The 18,732-nt window shown below is 39.3% G+C and overlaps 1 protein-coding gene and 1 long non-coding RNA gene across 2 annotated transcripts; both read left to right on the plus strand.

Annotated features, from left to right (window-relative positions):
- Positions 1 to 59: 59 nt before the first annotated feature.
- Positions 60 to 9,393, plus strand: LOC136424083 (suppressor of tumorigenicity 14 protein homolog). Its single transcript, XM_066412506.1, has 14 exons — positions 60 to 289; positions 2,468 to 2,545; positions 2,873 to 3,140; positions 3,379 to 3,432; positions 3,739 to 3,795; positions 4,254 to 4,376; positions 4,691 to 4,810; positions 5,069 to 5,179; positions 5,475 to 5,627; positions 6,283 to 6,466; positions 6,961 to 7,068; positions 7,663 to 7,826; positions 8,494 to 8,636; positions 9,225 to 9,393. The coding sequence occupies exons 2-14, from the start codon at positions 2,498 to 2,500 to the stop codon at positions 9,381 to 9,383; spliced, it is 1,692 nt and encodes a 563-aa protein (XP_066268603.1). The 5' UTR covers positions 60 to 289; positions 2,468 to 2,497; the 3' UTR covers positions 9,384 to 9,393.
- A 2,905-nt stretch (positions 9,394 to 12,298) lies between these two features.
- LOC136424106 (uncharacterized) lies at positions 12,299 to 13,714 on the plus strand. Its single transcript, XR_010753820.1, has 3 exons — positions 12,299 to 12,350; positions 12,710 to 12,953; positions 13,505 to 13,714. It is a non-coding gene; the product is annotated as an uncharacterized lncRNA (long non-coding RNA).
- The last annotated feature ends 5,018 nt before the right edge of the window (positions 13,715 to 18,732 follow it).

An 18,732-nucleotide genomic window follows, 5' to 3' on the forward strand; every position in this document is an offset into this window, starting at 1 on the left:
TCACCTGTAAAGAGCGCCAGGTGTGCTATTACTATGTAAACAAAGATCGGTGACTACAACCCCCAACATAAGTCAACAAGGACAAGTCACATGGATAAAAGATGGCCGACCCGGATAAAAACAGTTCTTGGAAGAGACAGACGGTTTGTTATTCATAGAAAATCACAGTGATTAGAGTTAGTGGTTTGAAGCGCCACGTATGTCATGGTGGTCTCTAAACACCTGGACTACACTGATCTATCTGGCTGAATATGTTTCTGACTACAAAAAGGGCAAGGCATGTAGAAAGGTAAGGTCGTCAACTTTTTAATGTATCAACTGTAAACAGTAGATGTTTGATATGTATAGTTCCGTATTTTGGGTTTCTAGGGCCATGTTTTTTGTCGATGATTGCAAGACCGTAGCTCTTCGTGTAGATTGCCAGACACGGAACACGGTATCTGCTATCACTATTGTGTACTCTGGTGGCTCTTGATTATAGTTTTCAGTAAGTGTTGAACGTGTGAATGGCAGGGGCTTAAGGAAAGAATAGTTCTGAGTAAATGATACTAATTTTTGCAAATTATAGCACACACGTTGCTCAAATGATACAAAAGCACGGTTAAACGACAGAAGAGTGTTTGTCTGGTAAGAGTATCGAAAAGGTCATATTTGTGTTCAGTAGTCTGCCAACCATGAAAGTTTGTCCTACTGTTCCCACATCTGACAGAAAACACTGCCCCTATGCTGTTTTAATAGTACAAAATCAAAAGGTATTCACTAAATTAATATGTTTTTAGGGATAACGTACAAAAATATCCGTAATGTGTAAAAAGAAATAACAGTTTCATCGACGTTTTTCCGTTTGTAACTACATGTAGTACTATTTGTGTATGACTTGAATGTACAGGATTTTTATACAGGATTTGTGTTAATTATAGAGTATGTGTACATTCGTAGAGCACATTCCTAGTGGTGATACATATCTTAAAACTTGCGCTAAGATTTGTCCATAAAGCGCAGCTATAGGTAGGCGCTCTGTACGTCAGACAATATTTATAAGGTATCATTTCCTTGTGAGTCACAATTGGCCAGACGTTGGGCAAACAATACACCGCGGGCTGTTCTTACAACCCCCATGTACAAACCTCAGTAAAACGAGCTATTCAAAATAAGAATTAAGATCCCAAATGATTCCCCTTTAAGACCAGAAACTGGCTACCTCTGAAACAATTTGTTTCGAAATTTTCGGATATTTTGAAAAACAAACAAGACGTCGACATGCGGTAAACATACCATAAAGCCACCAAGGTCAGCCGTACCCTTTGGAAAACCGTCTCTTTGTGAAAGATTCAACAGGAATCAACAGAACAAAATCTTTTTATCCCGCCCTAATCGTCCATTCATCTCCCAATTTTGTCGTCAATCTCTCTGCTTACGTCTAAATCCATAAACCAATGTGTATGTTTACATGGTCACGAACGCACTGACAGGGAGGTAGCATTGTTGCTTGGTGAGTCACACAGTCTGGTAGCGTTTCTTTAAGGGAAGAACAGAGATTTTAGTGTCCCTAGTAGACATCCTTAGAATAATAGACAAGACTTTAAACGTTTATAAAGCAGCAAAATGTTGTTGGAAAGTAATTTGGTTTTATAAGAGACTCGTCGACAGCAGAGATTCATGTCTGTGGCACAGTGAAACATGATACCGGACCACCATGATGTTTTGAACATTTATTTCCTCCTATTACGCAACCTGCTGTTGATCTTCAGTAATCATCTACATATTTGCAATACACGTCATAGAACGTATGCATGGATACAGATCAAAGTCATTGTTTTAAACGAGTCGTGATCGATGGTCTCATATATGCAAACCTGTAAGGTCAAGTGCGTCATCAAAATGGCGGTTAGAATGCGTGTGTATTCTTACACATACATGTCGCAATCATGTTCTAAATTCTCAACCTTTTTGCTGTGATACTTGCAACCGATTCGATTTATGTGAGGCAAAGGAAAGTATTTTTCATTCTTACTATGTTGTATCGTAACCGTTGAAATACATAGTAAGTAAATGGGGTCTAATGCCGTGTTCCCTTTCTCGTTCCACAGTTTATGACAAGATGATAGATTATCCTATATTATGTAAGGATAGACATAATTGGAATTCAGATTTGATTTGAATACTTTTATAACGGTAAGATTTGGTTAGATATTACGGATTATGTGGCTGTATTATACATCTAATGGTGAATGATATTTTGTAATAAATCTATGTACAAATAAGTGAGATTTGTCTGTTTGTGCTCTAACTTGTAAGTATGTGTGCGTGTGTATGTGAGTGTTTTATTGTTTAAGTGTTTTATTGTTTGAGTGTTTCATTGTTTAATGCAGATGCTAGACAAACTGCGTCTGTGAACACCTAGCTCCTCCAGTTGTTTTGAGATTTGAATGAATATGTCTTATTTTTCTTACCTGCCTTCTTATAGGTCATTTATTATGGATAGCTGTCTAATACAATGAATTCTCAAAGAAGAGTACAACCCTTGGACGCCGGCCCAGAAAACGTAAGAAATTTTAACAAACACAATTACTGTAAATCTTTTAATACTGGTGGAACTGTACATGTGATGTTATGTACAAACTACCGTATGATATCTACACGTTGTGTACGTGATAGATATTATAGCCTTTATGCAGTGTTTTACATTACTCGAATTTCTTCTAAATGACGGATATTCGAATATCATCACGCATACTAAATATTTTGAACGGCAAAGAGAGAACTTATTATGAGAAATATATTTCAAACGATATTGCTATCTTCGTTCGATTTAGCCAAATCAGCATATCCACCGAGTTATCAATGATAGGCAATTGTGTCTTATTTATAGGAAATGTTCGACAACCCTGCGTTCGACGGCCATCCGTCCAACACGCCGGGACACCAGAGCTTCTCACAAACAGCTCAAACTTCGAGAGTAGAAATCCGTCGACCGAATGAGACTGATATACAAAGATATACACAACCAAAGGATTCCACGGAGAACCATATACACAAACCTGAGCTCTGTTCCAGTCAGTTTGCTATCAGCGTAACAGTTGTTGTCATCATCGGCCTGGCAATTATAGTGGGTCTCACCGTAGGTGTCGTCCTACAAGGTATGAATACATTAGTCTTCCATCGGTGGTTTGATGAATTTTTTGAATGGATTTTTTTGAATACTTTGTTGATATAGTTACTTGCCACTCTTTACTCACCAAAAGCTACCACAAATTCTACGCAGTTAGTTATTATTGATAAGAAGAAAAATTAGCATGCAATTGAGCTTATCAATCTGAGGTTATGCTTTTCTGTTTTTATTGATAGTCAAGACTGAAAATTATTTTTGTCTTGCAGCAATGTCTTCATCATCACCGTCCAAGACAACGACTGTATCTCCTTCTCAAAACAGTAAGTTCCTTTAAGAGTATTACTGATTTAAAAGCGTCTCTAAAATGTGATTCTATAGTGGCTGCCTGGTAAGATTCAGGACACGTATAAAATATGCTGTCTATCTTTATAATATACTGATATTCAAACCTCATGTCAATCAGTTGGTTATCAACAGCTTATCAACTTTTTCTCCAGTTTGTCTTTTGCAAAATCAATATAGGTCTAATATATAAATTTCCTAATCATCAACACAATACGAATTAGGTTGAGAGTAGGTTTTGATATCACCTCCAATGAAAATGAAATGTCATATTGTATCTTTAGCTAATGACAAGACAACAACTACTGCATCACCGTATGCCCAAACTCAGGCTCCAACCGGTGAGTGTTAAATATTTCATGTTTATGTTATCTGCATTTTGTACACTAATGGCCGATTAAACATTAGTTGTCTGCATACAATATTAACAACAATGATGGTTAAGAGTTAATGATAACAAGAATAATGATAATGATACTAATAATCTTAATGCTGATGACAATAGTAATGATGATGATGACAATAATGATGATAACGATAATAGTAATGTTATTCATAATGATGACGATAGTGATGTTGATTATGACAAGGATGATATGATAACGACAATAATAAGGGGGTTGAAGGGTTTCCTATAGATATTAGCCCATGAATTGCTCTGGCATTCACAATATGATTGTCATAATTATGAATGTTTGAAATTCATTACATTTAGATAACGATACTTTGAATTAGCGTACTTTTATGCAAAGTTCATTCAGAAGAAGCAATAAAGATGATACTTCCATTGCTTGTCCAGCCCCACCTACCTGTGCCCAGCAGGGCCTGTGGGGGTGTGATGATGGGAATTGTATCAACCCGGCCTGGTTGTGTGACGGGGATCACGACTGTACAGGAGGAGAGGACGAGAACAACTGTCCGAGTAAGTTCATAGCGTAGTCTCAGCGAGCAGGACATAGAGATTCATAATGTATGTCATTTACTGAACTAACTGTACGCAATTATTACAAATTTAGTAAATGAAATTTTAAGATTCATTGTGTATTTTTATTCTGTGATTCTTATGTTGTTTAATAGCCTTTAATATTTAGTAATTGGAATCTCAAGGTCTATTTTGTATGTCTTTTTATAAGTTGTAGGGGACCAATAAAAATTCTATTGTTGCATGAATACATTTTCGTTCTACATGTGATACCAAAGTGATCCCCTTACTACTTTACTTTCTCCTGTTTTCAGCGTCCTGCAGTAGTTTCCAGTTCGAGTGTGCGGACGGTACATGTATATCCGCCAGCTGGCAATGTGACACGGAGAGCGACTGTTCCAATGGTGACGATGAGGTCAACTGTACAGCTAAAAGTACGTTATCTTATACGTATAATGTGTACTATTATATGTTATGTATACACGAATGATTTGTATTGTTAAATGTATGAAAAGGGGGTATTGTTTAATAAAATGCAAAAATATTCAAGAAATGTTTCTTTGTATATCAATTTGCAAGCAAACTGCACATTGCTCCATAACACATAATCAAATATCATCGCAGCAGCTATATATCTTCTAAAAGCTATATCATTTTTCTACTTAAATATTCTAACAACCATTTCGTTGCAGCCTGCACTTCTACCGAGTTCACTTGTGACAACGGTGCTTGCATAGCGCTGAGCCTGACATGCGACTCGTACCGGGACTGCAGTGGAGGAGAGGACGAGCTGAATTGTCAAGGTGATCATTATGTATTCTGGCATAGACTTTTAGTTAGTCGTGTTATCTATCATAAGTGTAAGAAAATGTACCACGATTGTGCAAATGTGCTACTGTCTAGTTCATGTATAACTGTGCCCGTAATAGGCAAAAAAGAATGATTTCAAGTTATGCAGATGATATTTATATTCAATTTTCTCTAACTAAATGTATCGCTCACCTATATCACTAGACAGTTGATTCTACAGTACCTTGTGTAAAATAACAATGAAATGCCTAACTAAAATATATGGACTATCTTGTTTTTTTCTATTAGGTTTGAATTCAACAGCGGTGCCAATCGTCCTCCAAGGAAACTGCAGCGCCGACCAGAGGTTTTGTTACGACAGTGCCAAAAACTGTATAGAGGCTGCGCAGTGGTGCGATGGAACGGACCATTGTCCGACCGGGAGAGACGAAAAATTTTGCAGTAAGTAAAGAAATTAAACCGCAACAAACTGGCTATAGCTACAGCTGGCATTGGCCATGGCAGTAATTTAAGAAAAATCGTTTACTACAAAGAAACATTTTTGGAAAGAACTGATTTGTGTCTAATTAAAATCACACCACATATCATGCTAAAATTGAACGCTATGGTTCTGATCATGAGTTTGCAGTCACGTGCCTATGACGTAAGCGTCCGCCATTTTGGTGGGTTAAAGACTCGTGCAAACAAACGGCCTTATTGGAAAATTCCTATTTCCAAATGCCCCTCTTCGTTCCGTTAAACATGTTTCTTCTTCGTTATCTTTGAATATAGATATAAAGAGAGCAATATACTACCAGACTATGAGTATGAGCGTAATAGTGGGGCTCAAGCGCCACCAATTGACCAGTTTAACGGGTCTGGACCTTTTAGCCTAGTGGTTTAGTGCGTTGTGTTCATGGGCTGGCGGCCCAGGTTCGAATCCCGGGAGCCATGAGTCTGTACTACTCGCCTCTTGTGTTTCAGTGGTTACAATCAAACACCGGGAATCTTACCCGGGCCTTGGTGGTGAGAGCGCCAAATCCTAACCACTAGGCCACATGCGAGCTCTTTTTTTTTGGAGATTCATGAGTAACGTTTTTTGATTGTTGCCATACAGCCTGTGGTAGAAGACCTGCGGTAGAAACTAGCAGAAGGGGGAGCACGCGGATCGTAGGCGGGACTGAGCCGACCCGAGGCGCCTGGCCGTGGCAGGTGTCTCTGCATGACGGCGGGAGTCACTCCTGTGGCGCTTCCCTGGTCAACACCAAGTTTCTAGTCACAGCGGCACACTGCGTGTACGAGTAAGTAGCATGATGTATCACCGTAAACTTCTAAAGATTAGTTTTTAACCCTAAAATTATAATAGCAGAAGATCACAGTTAATAATGGATTTTTTTCTTATCAAACGACTGAAACGATGTACACTAGTGAGTCTTGACTGATTATTCGCAAAAGTGAGATTTTGGTCAACGCGCACGACCTACAGTAATAAGTACAAGCAAACATTGCATTTGAAAATTAGTTCAACCATATGTTCACCGTTATCCATCCCTATACCATTTCATGTGTATACAATTTATGCAGATGCTAAATTCAAATGTTAATCTAATCCTCTTGAAGCTATGTTCTGTGCAAGTAAAATTTGAGATTGAAGTATCTATCGGGCATTTATGCAGAAGTCTTTATTGACACAACAGAAGTACAGCGACTTCCGTAAGGTCTTCTACAACTAAACATGCAAACAATAACAATGGGATACAAAATAATTCACCTTATGTCTTCTATGATTTGACAGTTCTCAGATCCCCGGCAGTTGGACGGCGTACCTGGGCCTCCATGAACAGGGGGAGAACACAGAACAGCTGCAGACACGTGATGTGGACAGGATCATCATTCATGAGAGGTGAACACTTTCAAATCTACTGTCGTAATTAGTATTCCCCTGGCGGTATTGAAGACAGCTCCACCTATTGTGTACAACGGAATGCCTCTAGTACTGTATGAGTACAAAGGGCAAACATTTAACAATGCATTGATGATTAGTTGATATATACATCGACAGATGAATATGTTGGAATTTTCAATATGTTTATTCTCTTCCAATTACACTATTACAAGAGACACCACGCCCACTTTCTTTCAGAATTTGATAAGAAACATTTACTTGGATGATGTGTTATTTTCTAGTTATTTGTATGTTTTTAAGTCGCATTCTTGATTTGATATATGAACTTTAAGCTCGGAATTATCTCTTTTGGCTGACGCCATACGTAGCCTGCAACTGAACTGGTTGTGGCCTCTTGGTTCCAATTAGTTGGTAACTTGAAGACCCAGGTTGGAGCTGCATTCGTCTTTCAGAAGGGACGTAAAATTGGGGTCCGCGATGGAGGAGGTGCATCGAGCACGTAACAAATCACTACAACAGCCTTATTACTCAGACGGGCACCTACTGGCGGTACTTCAGATGAATATAACTTCTGAACTTTTCCCATTGTAGGTATGACGCTATCCGGACTGATTTTGATATCGCTCTGATGGAGCTGTCGTCGGAAATAAACATCACAGACCATGTCTACCCTGTCTGTCTGCCCAGTGACGACACCGAGTTCGCTGTAGGGACAAACTGTTGGATATCAGGATGGGGCTCCGTTGCAGATGGTGGTAAGTGCTATTTTGAGAAAATGAATTATACAGGAAAAACTGTCCAAGAAGACCCCCCAGGGGACCGATGTGGACAGGTGGTTATTACTATCATTATTATCAGGATTCTTAATATTTGTGTCAATGGTAAAAATCATCTAAGGGACCATAAAAAAAGTCAGATTGGACAGGTGGTCCTTCTGTGAAGGTGGTAACTTGAACAGATTTGATTACACATACATCAATAAGAAGAATCCAAGAATGAATCGTTAGAATTTAGAATTCTAAATGTTACGTTGCTTGACACCTTTTACTTTTATCCGAACTGCTTAACCCAGGTGCTTTATTATTCAATATTCGCCATTGCCTCCATAAAAAATGGAGGTACTGTTTTTGGCTTGTCTGTCTGTTTTCGCCTTTGTGTGCCTGTTTGTTTGTGTTTCCGGACATTTGAGGTCAGCATAACTTGAGAACCTCTGGCTGTATTTGTATTTATCAACTTTTATTTTCCCTCTGTGATGCTGATATTAGCAGCTTGCTAGTATTCATGACCACTGGGTCGTATACTTTTCCATGTTGTTCAGTAACACAACAGTCAAACTATTACAACAGAACAACCTACTGAAATTATTTCTATTGCTCGCCATAGAATTAGCTTATCAAAATCCTTGTTGCTTATTTTTGATAGGTGTTCAAGCTACTACATTACAAGAAGCCGAGGTCCCATTGGTCGACACCACCGTGTGCGATGACGCAGTTCACTATGACGGACAGATCACAGACCGGATGTTGTGTGCCGGATATGACGCAGGAGGGATAGATGCCTGTCAGGTGAACACGTCATATTCATTCTTTTACGCTGTGATTGCGATCTTTACTTTTAGAAAAAAATGACTTATTTCTGTTATGATAATGATGATGATAATCTTTATTTGCATGATCTTGCCCACATGGGCTAAATGCAGTTACTGTAGTTATAGTTTTACATCAAAGGCCGAATATCATTAAATGTAGCTATAGTATTGATAGTGACTTTGACAAGGGTACGTGGAGACAAAACAGTTAAGCCTGAAAAATCTATGCTACCAGCAAATCTATCGTAGACATTTTATCACTTAATATACAGTTTTAAAACAGGCATGCAAAACTATGCTACCACTTACTCTATTATTTTCATCCTTTTCCCTTTTCTTTAAAAAAGTTCCCTTTTCTTTATACGAATTCTCGGAGTTTCAATTGTACAATATGAGGATGTCATAAAATATACAAATAATTTGTATTTTATAATGATATAACAGACAACTCATGGAAACTATTTCTAAATGTTAAATGCTTTCGTAATATCAGTGATGTATCTTATCAAGTGCTGATAACAATATGATTAACCAATTAAATCATGATGTCTTCACCACTTTACAGGGTGATTCAGGCGGCCCTCTGGTTTGTCAGGATGGGGTCACGTGGTACCTTGTGGGCGTGACCAGCTGGGGAGATGGGTGTGGCCAGCCGAACAAACCTGGAATTTACGCTGACGTCAAATACCTTAGGGACTGGATTAATACAAAACTCGAGAGCTGATGAACCTTACATGTTTTACAATGCCATGTTTGATTGGTCAGAATCACAGTTACAAGAGTTTTGATTGGTTATAATATGGGATGGGCTGTCACACTATCAATAAAGGGAGGCTCACCATCCCTATAGCGACAGTCGAGTTTCTTAGTAATATATATAGTGTATGGAGGAGCAAATCGGATCTAGAATAGAATGGATGCTATAGTCTAGCTGTTCCAACAGCTTTTTCTATGTAAAATTTAGAGTCTGGAGTCTGTCAAGGGAGGGGTTCCTCTGAAGGAGCGACAACACCTGGAAAGATGATGATGTAAACTTAAAACCTACAAAATGTGAAGCTTCAATACTTATGTAAGAGAAAACCCACCATAGATGGTATTGTATCATCATGTGACGTTGACAGTTGTTATGCCTATGGTCTTCATGTAAAATATGTTTTAGATTTTATGATAAATCCTATACAAAATGTATGTCATTTGCTGTTATGGTCAGTATAATGGAAGAAATGTTCAAGCTTAAGCCTTAGATGACAGTCTTATATCCCACACAGGATAAAGAGAATAAGTTATAAGTTAAGTTAAGTATAGCCTTATTAGACGAAGAGAAGAATACAGTATAGACGTAGGAATTAATTCTACAATTTTATTGCTCAACTGTTGTATATGATACATAAGTGCCCGTGCTATTTTATGACTTTAGGAAATGATAAACGATATGACGTAGCATTATTTCAATAATGCTTTTCCCAGTGCCAAAGAGAAGTGTAAATATAGCATGTAAATGTTTACTAAGATGTGAACTGCTATGTACATTTAGTTTATGTAAAAATAAAATTGTCGAGGTCATGGGCAGGTACCCATATGCTGTTTGTATGTCGTGAATATCAATATGCTTTATACATATCAAAGAATAAATTCTATGTTGATGTTGTTCCAAATTCTGTTGACGTTGATCATATCTTTCCCGCATTATCATTAGAAGAAGCTGTAATGTTTCTATGGACACTCAAGTCAAGGCCAAAATATGTTGTCTACTAATGAGGCGATGCGAAACGTTTTAACTTCTCCCCCTGGCGCCTAAGGCAATATTGCAGCATTAAGTAAATCACACACCTGACAGAATTATAATAATATGATATAATAATATCAGGTGTATTTGCAGCCAGTGCCACAGGCAGGTACCCAATGTGTAGGGTAATGAGGCTGTTTAACGTGTTCGAGGCACCTCCTCGAGCACGGGACCCCCGTTTTACGTCCCTCCCGGAAGACGATTTCGTGGAAAGCTTCGTGAGGCTACAGCAATCCGGACGTCCTTGGTTGGTCCCCCATCCAAGCACTGTCCGGACCGCGCGTTGCTTAACTTCCGAGATAGGAAAATGGATCTGTTGACAGAAAATCAGAGAAAATTTCTTCATCTTCGTTTTTACGTTGTCAACACTTTATGACGCCTGGAAAGTCCACATTAGCCCTTGATTTTATCGGGGAAAACCAACAACAGTCACGGAAATACCCTTGTCTTACGTCATCGCTGCTGACGTCACTGTACTTTTCCAAAGTATGTCGGGGTCTTTCATCCGCTGGTCGTGTTCCGCTTTGCCGTCTATTTCTGACGTTGTATGACAAAAAAGTTTCCACTTCAAGACTTAAAATCATAGCTAAGGGATTCATACGAGTAGTGCGTAACGATTTTGGGACTGCTTTTTCTCATGTCGAGCTTTGAACTCAACATACTGTGTCAACATAACATTAGGTAAGTTCAGTATGTTTCCGTATGGTAGGTAGGTTGTTACTGTACCAATACACAATACTTTGCTTCGCAGGCTGTACCGTCTGGTGGAGGTGTGGTCAAGTTTTCTTTCATAAAATCGGTAAATTCTTCATACTACAGTATCGTTTGGTTACGAGGTACGACTCTTGTACTTTGTATTGTTTTACTACTTGTGACACGCTACCATGAAATACTTCCGTAACGCATACAGTATTGTATCATAATGTTTTAAGCCATGGTAGCCAAGTGTTGGTGCGCATGGTTCGCTCTGAGTTGAACTTAAACACGACAAAAGGAATACGTGTAGTTTTTAGATTAACAAATATAATAGTATACTGTATGTTTAAGTCGTCTACACAGCCACTAGAGACGTCAAGGACCGTTATAACACGGCGAGTTTACTGGGTGTAGTCGCCTTGCCCTAGTGCATAATACTAAAACGTCAAAACTACACGAGGATATTTGTCAACAAGTTCCCTTCAGAAAATACGTGTGAATCTGCATGGTATGCTGTACATAGGTGTTTTTTTGCCTTGAAAAATCCCAAATACCACGTTCGGTTACACAGCGCTGTGTACAGCAAAATGAACCCGGAAGTAGCATAACCTGAATACGCAAACATTTGAACACCGTTACACAGGGACTAAAATTTGCTTACAGCCAGAAAAAAACGTTACGCGTCGAATATGTTGCACTTGCTAGATTACATATACACAATAGCTTATGGATGATAATGTAATGATGATATAAGAATCGTTTTGAAGTTTGTTGAATTTGGTGCTACGTGGACCAGGCTACGTAGTGATGCATGGAAAGTACCTATACACGGGGATTCCCCTAAGTCTATGTAACATGCTTCAACAGACGTTTGAAAAACAGATTCTACCGGTACCTATCCTTTATTTTGACTTAATCTGATATTCAGCTATTATCTATCAAACTTGCACTATTTGCACGTTGATATTCTTGTCAAATTTTTAGGACAACAAAATACCGCCTGACCACTGTCGTTAATCATTTACCTTGTGTACGTTACTCCCAGTTGTTTTTATTACAATGTATTCTAAGTTGTTTACGCAAGGAGGTCTATATAACCTCCTTGGTTTACGGTACTCGTAGAGATATGTTTTCATTTTAGTATCCTTCCATTCACAGGCGCTGACAGAACTATCCACAGATATCCCACAAGTACGAAGGCAAGTTATGGTGAGTTATCCTTCGCCATAGGCCTATGACTATATGTTTGACGAAGTTATTGATATAATATTGCGCAAAACTATATTCTGCGGACTGTACGTGTCTATTGAAAGCATGATTGAGCTTTCTCTATCTCCTCTATGTCTATTAGTATGTTTGAGGATCTTTATTCATATTTTGAAAAGATTTGGAGTTCAAGTCAATCGTTCTGATACACAAAACTGATTTGTGTGTTTATGAGTGTTGGGGTTTGGTGGATAATACCTACCATGACTGTTATATGAAACAACTTGACATTGTAATGATTCCTGCCACTGCTCCTACCAGTATAAGACTGTTTCGATTGTTCCAATGCCTATCCTCTACAGTTTAAAGACAACAAAGTGCAGCAAACACCGCAGGTTTTTCCTCCTAATAACCCAACGAAAGGAATGGCGCAAAATGGTGGCATTGAACTCAGTCGTCAAAATGGTGATCATCAAGTTGAAGAAGCACGGCCAGAAGAACAACGGACATCACACTGCCATCGCCGAAACAAGATTCTCTACAGTATTGCCGGTGTAGTCATTATTGGTGTCTTGATCGCTGTCCCACTCTCAATTTGTCTACCAGGTATTAATAACTTCATATTTCTGTTTGTTTCTTATTGTAGTTGTATTTGTTTTTGCAACGGAATGAAATGCGTAATACTGTTATCCCATGTTGATTTGATTATATGGATGACACCCGCGCGCGCTTCATTTTTTGTCCGTTTTAAAAAAAAGTTTTCTGTCATACTGTAAATCGTATAAAGCAGTTGCAAAATATGTATATAGAATATATGCTGTAAGTTGCAAAGACATATTTAGGAAAACGGATACTAATGCCAAGTCAATTTCAAAGTCCAAGAAGAACATGTGAAAGAAAAAATAAGAAATACGTATTATTCTGCATACCACTCTCTGTGTTTTTAGTTTTGTTCAACCTTCCTGACCACATTGATTTCATAATGGAGGTGACTTTTTTACTTCTGTTTTATTCGCACGCTCGCATCCGTTTTGGGGTTTCCAAAGGCTTTCATCCATATGACTAAATCATAATGGCCCTACTAGGTCTGAAGCTGGCCGAGAAGCTGGCAAAATGGTATAATTATATGTGTTTGTGTTTTTCTATCCGCCTTGAAGTCGGAGGATGTCCACCACCAAGCGGGACAGCAGTGCCTATCGTACAGACAGCGTCAGATGGTGCAACGACTCATGTCCCGATCGACCCACCACCTACACCAATCATGGTTCATCCCACGAGTAGCCATCGACCAGCATCCACAACGATTGATCCCGGTAATAACCCTCAATCGGTGTCCGCAACGCCCAACCCATACACTACTACACAAGCAGGTACTTTCCATTTCTAGAACGCCTTTTCGTCTTCACTAAGATGGTTATGTTTTTGGTTGTATACGTTTGTTGCTTTACATTAGTTCTGTAGTTTTTTTGTGGTCTATCATATCATATCATATCATATCAGTTATCACATATCATATCAACAAAGCTCAAGAAGCTGTAGATAATTGGTTATGACATTTGATATGTGCACAGGTGTTGGCTGAACAAAGGAACTAGTGAACTTCTTAGACACTGCAGTTGAACGTTTGCCTTATTCTACGCATCATTTACATGCTGAATCTAGGATATTTACTATATTTTGTTTTATGGGAAACTAATAGTCTTCTGCGCACCTTGTACAATAACAGATGCTACTGAAACTCAACGGCCATCAACGCAAGGCATCTCAATTTCTAGAACCACATTTAGCACGACCCCTCTCGGAAGGTCGTGCAGTGAACAGGCCTTATCTACATGTAACAATGGACAGTGTATCGACCCAGATCTGGTGTGTGATGGACACAATGACTGTGGGGCAGGGGGAGGCGACGAGGACAACTGTCCTGGTAAGGCAAATATTTATTGCATCAAGTACATAGTAAATGTATATACTCTCTTTTGGGAGATTTTTATCTTCAGATGACGAATAGTTAAAAACTAAAAGTCTAAAGCCAGTACCAAAAGCAGGTATGAAGTGAATAAAAAGAAATATGTATAATAGTATACCCAAGCGGGACATATGAATACTTCTACAACAGGAATAACATAATATATTATATTTTATTGTTTGTTCATTCAGTGACAACTTGTGGGGTTAACCAGTTCACCTGCAATGAAGGAACCTGTATACAATGGAACTGGAGATGTGATGGTAAAGAGGACTGTCCCAACAAGGATGATGAGTCAGGATGTCCTTCCGTAGAACCATCAACTGCCGTTCCGTAGGACCAACTATAATGATCGATCCTCACAGTGTGTGTGGTGAGGCGTATATCGTACTGTATGGCGTCCTATATGGAAAGTTGGAAACAGCAGAATGAACTTGCAGCGGTTTCCTTTGTTTTACAAATAACGAGGGAAAAGAAGTGACTACTACAAAAACTGAACTTGTGATGCTGTGTCTGTGCCTAGTAGAGGTATATTTTGTATGTGTAAGTCGTCCTTTACATATATCTTTACATATATGTGTGAGACTTACCAAATCAGTCAACTCCATCTGCCATACTGATCAGGTTGCCTGCAATGACGGGACCTGTATCTGAAGGAAACTGGAGACGACACGGGAAAGAGCAGCAAGGACGACAGTCAAAATGTCCTTCCGTGGGACCATGAAGAGAAAATAAACTCTCATAATGGTGGCTAGTACTGCTCAGTCGTTAACGTTGATACCATGTACTCGTCCTATATGGCCGGAAAGAGCAGAATGAACATGCCGTACTGTTATTTCCCACGTTTTGCAAATGACGAGGAAACTCCAGATGACTGCTAGAAAAACTGCAAGGAAACAGCAAAAAACTGTGATGACTGTCCAGACGGTCTCTGTGAACCATGTATTTTGTACTTGTATTAGGCGTCTATTTTACGTTTGAGACCGCATTGTAGACACCGCATGTGCTATCGATATATGAATCTATGTATACGTGTAAATACATTGCATTTGGGACCGCAACTGTATGCAGTGACACCTAGCTGTAGTGCGTAACAGAACCAGTCAGAATGGCCCTGGGGAAAGTGACAGACGGTCTTGAATAAAACGCTTGGTTGTTCATGTATAAATAACGTTGTTATCCACGTTCTTTAGATGGTTGGAAACAGTAGAAGAAACATGTGTTGCTTTTATAGGTGACGTATACAAAACAGAGGTGACTGCTACAAAAAGATTAATTTTCTGTATGTGTCTTATAGAGGTCAATTTTTGTATGGACAACATGTCATTCATGTATGAGACTGCCAATAAATCACTCAATGATTTTGACACCACGTTTTGATGATTGCACTCGATACAGATGAAACCCATGTATCAGCTATCCCATAACTATCAATTTAAGAATGTAATGTGCCATATATGCAATATGTATGGTATTATTTGCATTGAATTCATTGATATCATTAATATCTATGATCATTTGATCAAATTGTGTTTTACCCGCGGAACAATTACAGACGAAATAAGGCATATATATATATATCATACTGAACTATCCTATACATGTACATTCCAATTTTTCAACCTCTTTTTGCTTATGAAGTTTTTGTCTGTCGGTTTGGTCACTTTACACCATCCAAGGGCTGCTATGACTCACAACAGTGGTCATCTGTTCAGCCGATACTGACCCGACAGCCGTTATATAGACGCCGTTATCGTCTTTGTTGACGCAGCGTGTTCTGTAACACTTTTGGTCTGTAGAGAGAACAAAATGTCCGGTATACTGTTTCACTCACACCAAACACAAACAGTTCTGTCAAAAGACCGAGAAAACTGTGACTTATTTCATCGTACGCGCTGTATTTTTTTTGCTGCGGAACACTACAGGTGGCTTATTTAGCTTCCAATAAGTACCGTGACTGCTGTGTGGTGTTAAAATATCTAGCAGGCAGCACAGTTTTAGCTGTATAATCTACTGTGGCGTTATCGGCAGTTTGAGGTCACTTTACTGGACGCCATTCTACATAGGAAACTCAGAACTGTAAGATTAACTTGTTCGTCAACACCCTAGATCCTCTATCAACGTACACATCACGCAGGAGCCAACAAAATGGTAAGTATCCTGTTGTTCCTTACATTCCCTGAACTTATAATGCAGTGGTTACCCGAAGGAAAAACGCAGAGCTGGACGACCTCACACTGCACGAAATGGCCTCGGATCCCGGCGGATACGTACAGGGATTCCTCCAGAAATATTCCAAAGCCCGTGCGGATTTAGTCGGATCCGTTAGTTACGTTGGATCCGCCTGTATCCGTCAATATCCGCCAAAAATACAGGAAGATCGATATCCCTTGTACGTATCCGCCGGGATCCGAGGCCATTTCGTGCAGTGCCACACTACTTTATTGACAATGATCGAAAGAGACCCATGTCTCACAGGTTCTACATTTGTGTCCGCCATGATGCAAAAAAAAGTACTGGAATAACTTTATCTAGTTTACCTCACCGGAGAAATTCGGATGCAAGATGATGATGGTGCGGAGCACAAAAACAATATTCAATCAAAGTTTTCAAAATAAGTTTCAAGACCTTAAAGGTGGACTTTAAGATTTAGTAAAGAAAACTAAAACATAAATCTGACCTTTCCGTAAGCTTTCAGCGTTTGTAGATTTGACTAAAATCTGATATATCTTTACACAAGTTTTACAAGTATTCATGATCATAATTTAGTGACGATTTCGGTGTCAGTTTCTTAGATCTTGTATAACACAGAAGGATCATAGAGAGTAACCAGAAATATTGAAATTTTTCCCTGCAGAATCAGAATTCACCAGAACGGGAGAACAGAGACTACCGCTACTCACCCATCCCAAGCGGTGGAGGCACGGTGGGGATAGAGCTTCAGGAACTCGCTGAGATGGAAGACACTGGTGAAGGCGAGCACTTCATTCGAGAAGGAAGACCTCTCTACACCAACCCTAGCTGCATGAGGAGTAAACGTGCCGTTACCGCGTTGTGTCTGATGCTGGTATTGGTTCTCATCATAGCGCTGGGAGTTGGAGTCAAGATCGACCAACCGAGCACACCCTTGCAAAAGGTTAGGGATTTTGCCTTCAGGGGTAAGGTGAAGATACTCATGGCAACTGAACTGACTCCAGAAACTGCTGCCGAACTGCATGACCCATCGTCGACTGCGTTTATCACTATTGCGAAACAGATAAAAAAATCGGTGAGTTATCCCATTTTTAAGTTTGCCGTTCTGTAACATATTGAAACTTCAGTGTACGGAGGCTTTGTTTTTGGTGTGTCTGTTTGTATGTTTGTTTGTGTGTCCGTAGTCATTTGAATGTAGTATCCGAGTGGCTGGTTTCTAGATGCTAGACACATTGGGGACACTGACAGGAAGTTAGGTCAAAAGTCGCAGAAAGGTCCCAGAATGGGTTATATCATTTTCTAGCTGTTTTCAATGTTCAGCTATATGCATGTCTGTTACCTTGATAGAGCCAGTGGGGAAAATACATGAGACAGAATCAGCGAGAAATACGCAATAATGAAAGCACAAAAAATTACAAACACTAAAAACATTTCACGGAGGTATGAAAACTTTGATTTCTTGTTTATTGTTCAAGACATTCTAATAAGGATTTTGTCAAATCTATTGTGGAAGGTACCAAACATTCGCTCTATTGTTTAATTATATACTCCTTGTATTTATTTATTTACATATATATGTTCTTTGTAGATGGAAGAGGAATACAAGAAAAGCAGCCTAGCAGACGCCTACCGCCTCACAGAAGTCAACAGATTGCGACAGGGGATCGTCTGTAACTTCGTCATCCACTTTAGAGCCACCAGAGAACCGGACGTACAAACTGTCCGCTCAGTCATAGCCCACTCTACAACACTCGGCCAACTGACCATAGATCCAAAGTTTACAACACTCGATCGCTACGTACATGTGCATGTGTTTGTGCCCACTACCACAGTTAGCGTCCACGTTTCTCCGTCGGTATTAGGTACTCCTATTGCTACTACAACTACGACTCCTACTACTACTACTACTACAGCCATCACTACTGCACCACCAAGACCCACGGCGACGAAGACGACAATGGCCACATCAACAAATGGTGACTTTCTTATATTTGTTTCATAATACTTTACTACTAGCACAGTAAGTAGTACAAAATACATTCCACAGTCATATCATTTCATAGCATTCTAACTATTAGTATGCCGGATTAAAAAGAGCCAGATTACTTCATCTGATGGCTGTCTTAAGATCAATAACTGAATATAAAATTGAATGTATCTGTTGGCAGGAAGCTCTACCGAGGAGACAACCCTGCGATCATCGTCAGTACTGCACCTTACAACACC

The sequence above is a fragment of the Branchiostoma lanceolatum genome, chromosome 18, assembly GCF_035083965.1.
Source record: "Branchiostoma lanceolatum isolate klBraLanc5 chromosome 18, klBraLanc5.hap2, whole genome shotgun sequence".
NCBI lineage: Eukaryota > Metazoa > Chordata > Leptocardii > Amphioxiformes > Branchiostomatidae > Branchiostoma > Branchiostoma lanceolatum.